Below are 12,639 nucleotides of genomic sequence, written 5' to 3' on the forward strand. Positions count from 1 at the left end.
GACCTGGATGAGTGAGAACATTCACAGACCTGCTGAGACAAGATACTCTCAGCTTGACATAGAAGACTTGTCAGTTATGTTTGGTGTTGAGAGGTTTCACAAGTACTTATATGGGCGAGCCTTCACCATCTACACAGATCATAAGCCGTTGATCTACATCTTCAATGAGAAAAAACCCATTCCACAAATGGGTTCCCCGAGAGTTCAGAGATGGGCTGTGTACCTGAGCACCTATGAGTACAACATAGTGTACAAGCCAGAAAAACACCACGCCAACGCAAACACGTTGAGCAGACTGTCTCTGTCTGAAACACTAAGGAAGGAGGAGAAAATGGAACAAGTCTTGATGATAGATCTACTAGATTCGAGACACTGGATCTTGTTATGCTGTTCAGTGTATGTTCTGTAACTGTAGAAGAAGAATTATCGGAGTTGGTGTCCTGAAGCCAGTGTTGTAGTCGAGTCACTAAACCTCGAGTCCGAGTCGAGTCTCGAGTCCCCAGTGTTCGAGTCCAAGTCCGAGTCACCAAAGAAAAGTCGAGTCCGAGTCGAGTCCCCATTACCTGAGTCCGAGTCGAGTCCCTATTACCCTAGTCCGAGTCCGAGTCATCAAGGTTGAGTCTGAGTCGAGTTCCAAGATGGCTCCAGTGATCCACTCGGGCACAGTCAAAGATCTGACATACAAATAAAAAAGGTCTACATTAAACATAAATGACACAGCTGTCACCATTTCAAAGGGAGTTTATTTACTTTGTGACACGATAGCCAAACAAATGCACACCCACACACTCACACACATGCACGCGCAAGCATGCGCGCACACACACATTTTTAGAACAGTCTGAATTTCTTTGACATTCTGAACATTGGATGTGCTTCAAAACACCTTGATAGCTGTGAATAGCATGATATTAGCAAATGGTGGAAACAGCATACAGAAGTAAGTTCCACAGCATACAATACATTCATAAAAACTAGTCAAAAGACATTGTCTCTCAGGAATAGTTAGGAACAAAAGGCTGGTGGCACTAGTTTTAAGCATACACGTTGCATTTCAAAAACATAAGATCTGACAGCATGGAACTACTCAACCTTGCACGGTGAGGCCTCATCAAAATGCCTCCATGACTAAATACCCTTTCAATGGGCGCACTGGGGGCAGGGATAGAGAATACCTGTGTGGCAATCTGATAGAGGGTAGGGAATTTGGATTTGTTTTGCTGCCAAAACCTGAGGCACGGGACTGAGTCAGAGTCCTGCTCAGCGATCAAGTCGAGGTATGCAGTCAACTGAGCCTGGCCAGATGGCTTCTCGGTGGAGGAGGGAGTCCTCCTATAGTAGGAGAACATTCTCAACTGCTTCTCAGGAGGAGACTCTGAAAGTTCACCTTCCCCTGGTCCTGCTTGTCACCCTCTGCCTTTATATACTCTAAAATGAGAGGGGGGCATGGGGGACTCATTACAAATATGTTATTGACTAGGCCTACATGACAAATGACATGTCTATGTACTTTATTGTAACACCTTCAATGATATAAACATCACAACAATCAAATAGTTAATCACTTAACTAACATTAATCAAAACATTTCCCACCTTTGATCTCAGTCTTCAGCACATCTTTGATGTCACTGTCCAGCTGCACATCATGTTCTAGCCACTGGAAGCCAAATGCTGGGTCCAACACAGATGCTATGAAGTAGGCATTGGTGAAAGGAAATTTGGTGGGGCCTCTTCCTTCAGCTGGCTCACATCCTGGTATCTTGACTGCACTGAAAACCTCTGCAAACCTTGTTTTCAAGGAGCTCTCCAGAGCTCTCACCAGAGGCCCACAGTATCTGGCTTTTCCTCTTATTTCCTGCAGGTGACAGCGCAGAGTGAGGACACAGGGCACAATCACACTGACGGTGACAGTAGTCTCACCCTGAGTTAGGTTGGTTGCCTCTAAGAACGGATCAAGAACTTCGATCAGTTCTTTAAGCTGAGCATACTCTCGCGGGGATAAGATAAGGCTTTTGTGCCCCTCTGATTCCAACACACTGGACAGCTTTTGCATGTCTAAATGCAAATGAGCCTTCACCTGCTTCAGAGTGGAATTCCATCGTGTGGCATTCACTGTTGGAATTGTTGCATCACCAGAACACGCTTCAAAGCAGTCTTTAAACGAGGTGCCACTGTGGAGGAGGTTGGCTGCACGGGATAGCTTTGCTAGGGTGCTTGACAGCCCACTGGTGTCTTTCAGACCATCTTTTATGACCAACTGCAGGGAATGTGTGAAGCATGATAGTCTCTGCATCTTACAGTTCTCAGCCAAAGTGTCATTGACTGTCTGTTGATCTTCTGGCATCAGGTCTTGCCATATTTCATCATCCTCCTCAAATGTGCTGGGATCATGAGCTTCAGCATCACAAGGATCCTCAAGGGGAAAGCTGGCCTGGAAAGCTTTTCTCATGTTGGATGCATTGTCAGTTATGACAAAGTTGATCTTGTCCTTAATCAGGTATTCTTCAGCACAGCATTCAAACATCATTGCAATCTTCTCTCCTGAGTGTTTCCCATGCACTCTTTTGCAGGAAAGAAGATATGACTGAAGGCTGAGTTCCTGTTTTTCCTAACCCAACATCTTGGACCAGTGGTTGAGTTACTTTAGAGGCTATTGTTACCGTAGCTAGATAGCTAGCTAGCTAACGTTAACTGATCACCAACCATATCATCAACTGACTGCATATCACTTACTTTTCTGGGTGCAGCCTTGACAGATGTCTGTTTAAGTTTGAGGTTGTCCCGGTCTTCTCCTCAATAGTTCGTTTACATATCGAACATCTAGCAGTGATCTTGCTGGAATTTGTTGTAAAATCTGTGCAAGCAAAGCGCACAATTCGGGGTGTCTCTTTAGGCATCTTCGCGCTACTGAACATGACGGTATGCACGCCACGTGAATCCGCATGTAGGTGGAACACACGTGCCTGCCCTTACACGGAATTGAATAATGTTACAGTATTAATATAGCTATCAATATATTTTAATAGGGCCTATTATTTTTTTAAAAATCTAACAAAAACAGTCTTTATCAATTAAAAAGGCAGAGTCCGGGTCTCCAACTTTCGAGTCCGGATGCAGTAAATTCGCGAGTCCAAGTCCGAGTCATCAGTGCTCAAGTCCAAGTCGAGTCACGAGTCATGAAAATCAGGACTCGAGTCGGACTCGAGTCCGAGTCCTGGACTCGAGTACTACAACACTGCCTGAAGCTCATTTTTGATACATTAGACATGTGACTGTAACGTGTAATGGTGCCACACTTTAATTCAGTAAAATGTTGAAACAAAGTCTGAGATGTTGTGGACAATCCATTCTTCATAAGATACAACAGGAGCATTTCCTAAATTAGCGCCCCTACGGCGGCAGGAGATATGCCACAGATACTTTTCGCCTCTGTGCATTGTGGGTTTTTAAAACAATTTGGGAACATTAGAATATGTAGTCAGTGCGTTTATGTGTTGTTTCACCATCTAGTATAGTAACTAAGATTGCTATTGGCAGTATGTTTACCTATGAATAATGTTATAAGAGCTAATGTAACCTTAGCCAAAAGTTAGAAAGTCAGCTAGCGTGGACATAATAACCGCTATGTGTCATTAAACTTTGCTTTTATTAATATTCGTTCTCACGATAGCTTATGTAAGGAGATCACTTATTGTTACAGGGAAAGTAAAGTATAATTACGGAGGACTGCGAGGAAGTAGCTTAAAACGTAAGTATAGGTCGTAATAAGCTGCTTGTACAAACAACCTATTGGGTCGTTTTTTGGTGGAGGACAGTTTCGGTTGAGCATGAGACTCACGCAAACCACCAAAAGTTCAAGTCATTGCATAAAAAGCACAACAAGCCAAATGTTCATTTTTCTATGCTTTCCCCTTTGTGCTTGCTGATAAAGTGGCAATGATATCATTTTTATTCAAACATGAAGTAAAAAGATTGAATATAACAAAAACTATAAATTAATGGTACTTTAAAGTGGTGAAGCCTGTGCAACGAAGTCCTTTGTTTTGATGTTTAGCGAGGGCTCACTGAAATTATCCACTGTTGGCTACAAAACACTACAGAGTCCTCGGAGGGAAATATATAGTCAGAGAACACGATATTTTTTTGGACGATTGCTGCTTTCAAGTTGTGAAAAAATGTGAAATTGCAACCCCCCTCCCTAAATTGTATGAATCAATATTACAAATGTGATTGACATTTGAAGCAGATCATCTCTACGTTCTCGAGTGTTCGGCAATGGTGAACATTAGTAGCCACTCGTGTAGTGTAAAAACTGTCAATCACTGGGCAAAGCAAAAGCCACTGACCTAAACTTTGAATACAATTGGACCTTGATGACATAGAGAAAACAGTCACATTGTTGTCAATCTTCACTGAAAAGGAATTTATGTGTAGGTATTGTTTTAATCAGTCAATGTTATTTGCTTGAAAAAAGGGGTGTTTGATGAACATTATTGTCACACTTTTCAGTGGCTAAATTACCACTAGCTTGTGTGTGTCTGAGTATGTCTCTATCCATCTATTACACAGGAGTGGGTTGATGTGAAGCTGATGTGGAACCCTGATGACTATGGAGGAATCAACTCCATTAGAGTGCCTTCAGAGACTATTTGGCTGCCTGACATAGTACTCTATGAGAAGTGAGTTACACTACCATTCACATACATACACACAAGCGATCACATGCTGCGGTAGGTCCTTGTAAGTTTTTTTTGCTGAAAAAAACCCCAAAAAACAAAAAAATTCTCTTTAACAACTTTCATCACACTAATTCTCTCTTTTCGTCTTGATTCCTTCTTGAGTGGCACGGTGTGGCCCAGTGATTAGCACTGTCACCTCACAGCAATAAGGTCCTGGGTTCGAACCCTGGGGTTGTCCAACCTTGGGGTCATCCCAGGTTGTCCTCTGTGTGGAGTTTGCATGTTCTCCCCGTGTCTGCGGTGGGTTTCCTCCGGGTGCTCCAGTTTCCCCCACCATCAAAAGAAACATGCATGTTAGGGTTAGTACGCCTGTCTGTGCCCCTGACCAAGGCAATGGGAAAAGAACTAGAGTTGGTGACCGGGCGCAGCGTGAAGGCAGCGGTCCACTGCTCTTAGCTACATAGATTACAATTAGGATGGGTTAATTTGCAGTAACTGAATTTTCCCAAGGGGATTAATAAAGGAAACTTAAACATCTGTGCTTCTGTTCTCCTTCATCTTGATCACTTCTTGATCACTTGATCACTACTGCAACCGATGCTGGCATTCCCTCTGTTCTTCTTTGCATTAAATATTAACCTGACCTTCCTATTCCACTCTTCTCCCAGTGCGGACGGACGGTTTGAAGGCTCGCTGATGACGAAGGCCATTGTGCGTTCAGATGGCACCATCACATGGACTCCTCCTGCTAGCTATAAGTCCTCCTGCACCATGGACGTCACCTTCTTCCCATTTGACCGACAGAACTGCTCCATGAAGTTTGGTTCCTGGACGTATGATGGCAATATGGTGGACCTGGTCCTGGTGGATCACTATGTGGACCGCAAGGACTTTTTTGATAATGGCGAGTGGGAGATCCTCAATGCTACAGGGGTGAAGGGGAGCAGGAGGGATGGGATCTACTGGTATCCGTTTGTCACATACTCCTTCATCCTCAAAAGGTTGCCCTTGTTCTACACCCTCTTCCTCATCATCCCATGCCTGGGTCTGTCCTTTCTCACTGTGCTGGTCTTCTACCTGCCATCAGATGAAGGGGAGAAGCTGTCGCTGTCCACCTCTGTGTTGGTGTCGCTCACCGTGTTCCTCCTGGTTATAGAGGAGATTATTCCCTCTTCCTCCAAGGTAAGTCAGCTTTTGCAGTGATTGAGTTATATTTGGTGTATCTTGGCCTGCAGATCAAATCGCTGACAAATGAATGTAAGACCAACATATCTGCAAATTTGGATATTTTCTCTTTTTTTTGGGTGGGGGTCCCCCTTTTTCTCCCAAATTGTATCTAGCCAATTACGCCGCTCTTCCGAGCCATCCCGGTCGCTGCTCTACCCCCTCTGCCAGTCTGGGCAGGGCTGCAGACTACCACGTGTCTCCTCCGATACGTGTGGAATCGCTAGCTGCTTCTTTTCACCTGACCGTGAGGAGTTTCGCCAGGGGGATGTAGCGTGTGGTAGGATCACGCTATTCCCCCCAGTTTCCCCTCCCCCCGAACAGGCACCCCGACCACCAGAGGAGGCGCTAATGCAGTGACCAGGACACATACCCACATCCGGCTTCCCATCTGCAGACACAGCCAATTGTGTCTGTAGGGGCACCTGACCAAGCTGGAGGTAACATGGGGATTCAAACCGGCTATTTCCCCTCGGAAATGAATAAAGTATTCTGATTCTGATTCTGATTCTCTGATTCTCCATGTTGGTAGGCAACGGAATAGACCGCGATGCTACCCATCCCAAGCTATTTTCATTTTTATTACATATACCAAATATATATGTACATCTTTAAGGCTTGTGAATGCCGCAATATTCCTACAGATTAAAAGTGTTGTAGAAAGCCTATGAAAATGTCATATTTGGTTTCAAAATGGTGAAATAGTAATGATTTTTTTCACTTCCTGTAAAAGTTAGCTCCTTGGCAGATTTGTGATTTTTGCCCAACAGTGACAATAATTCTAATTCTCCTGTTTATGTGGCCCTCTGCTAATGTACTCTAATCTAATCTCTAAATTACCACTAATATAAACTCCCAAATTAATTTGTTGTCCTGGGCAATTCATATGTTAACTCCAGAGCACCAGTTTTCTCATGTTACACACACAGCCGAAATTCATCAATTATCAGCTCAACTCAACCTTTTAGTAATTTCAGATAACCAGAGGGTATCTAGAGTACAGAAAAGCAATAGACAGTTTATAATCTCAACCAGTGCATACTTACTTCCTAAAGAGACAAAATTAAATTTTACTAAGTTTGAGTTGAATGTGGGCGGCACGGTGGCACAGTGGTTAGCACGGTCGCCTCACGGGAGGAAGGTCCTGGGTTCGAGCCCCGGGCTAGTCCAGCCTTCGGGGTCATCCTCTGTGTGGAGTTTGTATGTTCTCCCCATGTCTGTGTGGGTTTCCTCTGAGTGCTCCGGTTTCCTTCCACAGTCCGAACACATGTAGGTCAGGTGAATTGGCCGTATTTAATTGTCCCTAGATGTGTGTGTGTGTATGTGTGGGTGGGCCCTGTGATGACCTGGAGGCCTGTCCAGGGTGTCTCCCCACCTGCCGCCCAGTGACTGCTGGGATAGGCTCCAGCATCCTCGCAAACCCGGTTGGGATAAGCGGCTTGGATAATGGATGGCTGGATGGATGGATGGATGACTTGAATATTTACATTTTTTGATGGGGCAAAGAACCCAACCCCCTCTCTTTAGAAGAGGAACTTTTTATTATCTGATTCCATAATGGTCCCATTTTTTTCCCCTTCTAGGTAATTCCACTGATCGGGGAGTACCTGCTGTTCATCATGATATTTGTCACCTTTTCTATCATCGTGACTGTCTTTGTCATTAATGTCCACCACCGCTCCTCGGCTACCTACCACCCCATGGCTCCTTGGGTGAAGAGCCTGTTCCTCCAAAAACTGCCCAGACTGCTGTGTATGAGGGGACATACTGATAGGTTAGTGAATACAGACAGTTAACACTTTTAACACCTAGAAAGCACATCTTTATCTTGTAGTTGATGCCTCAATTTACTAAATATGTCTACTGCAGGCTGCAGCATGGTGGCGCAGTGGTTAGCGCAGTCGTCTGACAGCAAGAAGGTTCTGGGTTCGAACCCCGGGGTCGTCCAACCTTGGGGGTCGTCCCAGGTCATCCTCTGTGTGGAGTTTGCATGTTCTCTCCGTGTTTGCGGTGGGTTTCCTCCGGGTGCTCCGGTTTCCTCCCACAGTCCAAAGACATTTAGGTCAGGTGAATCGGTCATACTGAATTGTCCCTAGATGTGAATGTGTCGGCCCTGTGATGGAATGGCGGCCTGTCAGCATGTCTCCCTACCTGCCGCCCAATGACTGCTGGGATAGGCTCCAGCTTCTCGTGACCCGAATTCGGATAAGCGGCTTGGATAATGGATGGAATGGATGGAGTTCCACTGCAATAAGTAGATAGGGTGCTATTGGAATGCATTTCTACCAGCTCTAGGGAGCGCTGTTTTGTATTTGACCCTATTTGGAATGGTGCACACAAACAAGATTATTGGTTCAAGGTACTAAAGAGTACAAACTCCCATTAAACGGTATTTATTAATATCAGTTCACGCATTAAAGACACATGTTATCTGTGAGTGGCTGTTGAGATGTTTCACTGATTACTTAAGTGTCCATAGAGACAAGCATAATATCCTATTATTCCAAGGTACCACTACCCCGACATCGAGCTGCGCAGCCCAGAGCTGAAGGCCCGTGCAGGTCTAGGGAGGAAGGGAAAGCAGAAAGGACCCATTGGCGGAAAGGAGGACGAAAATCACGCCTGGCTGGCTATGCTGGAGAAAGCAACCACCTCCGTGCGCTACATCAGCCGTCACATCAAGAAGGAACATTTCATTCGAGAGGTAAGAGGGAGGGGGTTGAGATAATGTCTTAAACAAGGGTAAGTGTTGGACTGAGTGCCTGTGTTTGTGTGTCTGTGGGTGGGGTGGGGGTGTCACCTTAATTCTGATATATCCTAATGCATGTATTTACTTTGAGTCATTTACATATCCTGAATGAAAAATGTGGACATAAATTACTGTCAATATTAGATAAACTGTATGATAAGTTGCTTACATTAAAAGGTACTTGTACCTTTAAGAAAAAAGTATATACTTGTATTATACATGAGTTGTACCTGTATAATAAGGTGGGTACTTGCATTAAGCGCATGAATTATAACTTGACTTTCAAACTTGCAAAACAAACACACAAATGTGTAATCCAATCTGTAAACTTGAAGAACAGAATGGGTGAGATGCAATTTACAAACGTGATGTTTTTTTGTTTTTGTTTTTTTGTAGTTGTAAACAGCTATCTGCAAATGTGTCAAAACAATTTTGTGAGAGGAATGAATTTGATACCATTAGCTTTGATCAATATTTCCTTTTGCAAGTCATTAAAAACATTTGCAGGCATTTTTTAACTGATTTTTTATTCAACACAACACAAAGAACTTACAACTTGAAGGAGATATGTATACAATTACACTTGTTTTAACAATAAATTGCATAGTACAGCACACCTGAGAAAAAAGAAAAAGCAAGAAACAAGTGCAATAGGACTAAAGATACAATTACAAATAAATACAATGAAAAAAAAATTTAAAAAAAGAGGTGACTAAAGTTCTGGCATTGTCTATTAATGGTAACCATTTTTCAGCAAACCTGTCTGCTCTCAACTGTGATCTTGCCGTGGTTTTGCAGGCATTTTAACAGCATCCTCCTGCAGAAAATCACCTACATGTTGTGTTTGCATTAAAAGATGAGTGAGGTTGTGTGGCCTACAAACCTGCAACACAAATACAGAGTGTACTCCAATGGGTAAAGCTGAAGAGCCAAATCTGTGTGTGCACCGTGTAGTGTGCAACAACCTGAAAACTTGAGATTTATTTCGTAGTTGTAACTACCTGTAAATGTGCAAACACATTTTGCAAACCCGCGAATAAGCTGCATGTGCTATTTCCTTTTGTAGCTTACTGAAAAATAAAAAATAAAAATCTGTGGCCATTTTGGCAGTATTCACCCCATGGATGTAACTTGAAAGTTTGGTGTTTGTAGATCATTGTTACACTGCCCAGACCAAGATCACACCTTCTTGTGGGAGTGAGCCTTCATAATAAAGCACGTTTCGTGAACATGGCGGCGCGAACTCACGTTTGCGGCGTCCTCACCCAGTACCCACTATGCAGCGTCTTTGTCCACGTCTACACCTGCATCAAAGTTTGTGTCATCGTGTGAAGTTTTTATTTTCATCGTCGATTTTTTTTAATGCCTGGGAGAGCTGGTGCTGGATCGGCTGAGAGAGCTTGGTCTGCTGTGCCCTGTGGGCCCAGGAACCACGGCCCTGCCCGAAGCTGTGCCCAAAGAGGAAACACCGAGGGCGTTCTGACAGGACGCAGAGGCGGAGCAGGCTAAGCTAACTGCTAGCCCATGCAGACCGGCAGTTCCGACAGTCATGCTGGCGTTCGTTCTCTCGGACAGCGGAGTTTTTGGACCGTGTTGCACTGAATGGACTGTGTTGTTAACTGTTTTTGTTGGGGTTTTTTTGTTTTTTCCCCCCTCTCTGTTTTTGTATGTTTTTGGTGGTGTCGTTTTAGGAATTTTTGGATGTGTGTTTTTATCTTTTGTGTTACACTGCTGTGGACTGGGAGCAATGACATTTACTTTCTTTTGTGTACGCAAGTATACAATTGAAATGACAGTAATTTGTTCCTGATACCTGATTTAATGGTAAACATTTTTAGACACATTTTGCGGAACCTAATTATTTACCAATATAACCAAATATTTCCAAAAGGAAATCTTGGGTTTCAGAAATATCGAATCAATATTTCCCGGAGGGAAGTAATGAATAAAGCTCATAATATCAATTTTATTCCTTTTACAAAATGTATTTGTCACATTCACAGACATCTGTTTTATACTGACAAAAACATCACAAGCATGCAAGTTGCATCACGCACCTTTATTTATTTATTTTTTATTTATTTTTACACCCCCCCCCCTTTTTCTCCCCAATTGTACCTGGCCAATTACCCCTCTCTTTTGAGTTGTCCCAGTCGCTGCTCCACCCCCTCTGCCGATCCCGGGAGGGCTGCAGACTACCACATGTCTCCTCCAATACACGTGGAGTCGCCAGCCGCTTCTTTTCAGCTGACAGTGAGAAGTTTCGCCAGGGGGACGTAGCACGCGTGGGAGGATCACGCTATTCCCCCCAGTTCCCCCTCTTCCCCGAACAGGCACCCCGACCGACCAGAGGAGGCGCTAGTGCAGCGACCAGGACACATACCCACATCCGGCTTCCCACCCGCAGACACAGCCAATTGTGTCCGTATGACACCCGACAAAGCCTGAGGTAACACGGGGATTCGATCCGACGATCCCCGTGTTGGTAGGCAACGGAATAGACGGCCACGCCAACCGGAGCATCACACACATTTATTTATTTAATTATTTTATTTAATATACAGATTGGAAGACACATTTGTGGGTTTGTCTCAAAGGTTTGCAAGTCAAGTTACAACCTCATGCACCTCATAATAGAAGTAGGCACCAGGGTTCAGTGATGCATTTCTTTGATATATTCCTGAGGAGCAGTCCAGCTGCAGGAGTCCTGCTGTTATATATTGTGATTATACCTGGTCCGTTGCTACCACCTATAGGCGGACCAGGGTATTGATTTTACGGGTGACCTAAGGAGTGTCGTGTGACAGTGGTCGTGAATAAAACTACCGGCGGTCATGACGGCGAATTTCGAATCTGTCTCCCGACTGATTTATTTTGTAAACCTAGCAGTATAAGTTGGGCAATACTCTAAGGAAGATGCAACACCTGCGACCCCAAGTTTGCACATTCCAAGATTGCGTACCAATGATGTTATCATCATATCTGCATTGTTTCAGAGACAAACAGAAGACTGCCTTGTATCACGACCCCAGATATGATTAACCGAGTCGTAATTTATTTGCTCAGGAAGCACTCCCATAAGTGTATAGTGTGGAAGTTGCATGAAAGAAGAGACGGACAATTTATCTCATTGACTACACGAACGCATGTCTTTTATTTCTCTATCCAAAACCAACAGATTGAGCAACATGGCGCTGCCCCAACCAATCATCGTCGTAGCTCACCCTGTTAACCCGGAAACACTTTTAAAGCGACCAGAACCGATTATGGTGAATTATGTCCATAGAGTCCGCTACATAAATCCCCCGAGAATTCACCATAACTCAACGTGCAGGGGGGCGGATGGCCCGGCCGCAACGGTTTCGCCGAACAGGTGTGGAGGCTGGGTGCCCACAGGAGGGGTCTGAGAGACCCTGCGGCGGGGTGGGGGTCCGGGCGGAGGAACCTTAGGAGCCTTGTTGAGAGGTGGGGGCAGGGTAGGGGAGCGCCCTCGCCGTGGGGGCTGGGCAAGACCAACAGGTCGGTCCAAGTCCAGGTGAGCTGGTTTGAGGCGACCCAATGAAATGCGCTCTGGCTTTGGCCATTCCGCGTATGGCCCGTCGTAGGGAGGCTGCAGGGGTCAACGGTGAGCGTCGTGGCGGATGAAAATATTCTGCCGACTGCAGACTTGCGAGGATGTGAGACTCTGGGAAGCTGTGTTGCGAAGTGGGGACCGGTGCGAAAGCTCTGGCGTTATCTAGGAGCGTGGTCTGTTGATGGGCTGCAGACCAGAGGACCGTGGTGTTGGGGACGAAATCCCCTGGAACCCGCAGTGGCTATCCGTAAACCAGTTAAGCGGACGAGGACCGGAGGTTCTCCTTAGGGGCGGTCCTGAGGCCACGGGACGGGAGTCCATCGACCCAGCCGCTATCCTCGAGGCTGGCCCGCAGAGCAGCCCTCATAGAGCGATGAAACCGCTCGCACAACCCATTGGCCTGCGGGTGGT

The 12,639-nt window shown here is 45.1% G+C and overlaps 1 protein-coding gene across 1 annotated transcript in view; it reads left to right on the forward strand.

Annotated features, from left to right (window-relative positions):
- The window catches only part of chrnb3a (cholinergic receptor nicotinic beta 3 subunit a), a 60,304-nt gene that overhangs the window by 32,517 nt on the left and 15,148 nt on the right, over positions 1–12,639 (forward strand). Inside the window, exons 4-7 of the mRNA XM_056279561.1 lie at positions 4,572–4,681; positions 5,350–5,863; positions 7,489–7,679; positions 8,414–8,609. Of these exons, the coding sequence (XP_056135536.1) occupies positions 4,572–4,681; positions 5,350–5,863; positions 7,489–7,679; positions 8,414–8,609 (1,011 nt within the window). The remainder of the gene's footprint in view (positions 1–4,571; positions 4,682–5,349; positions 5,864–7,488; positions 7,680–8,413; positions 8,610–12,639) is intronic.

The sequence above is a fragment of the Lampris incognitus genome, chromosome 5 (assembly GCF_029633865.1).
Source record: "Lampris incognitus isolate fLamInc1 chromosome 5, fLamInc1.hap2, whole genome shotgun sequence".
Taxonomy (NCBI): Eukaryota; Metazoa; Chordata; class Actinopteri; order Lampriformes; family Lampridae; genus Lampris; species Lampris incognitus.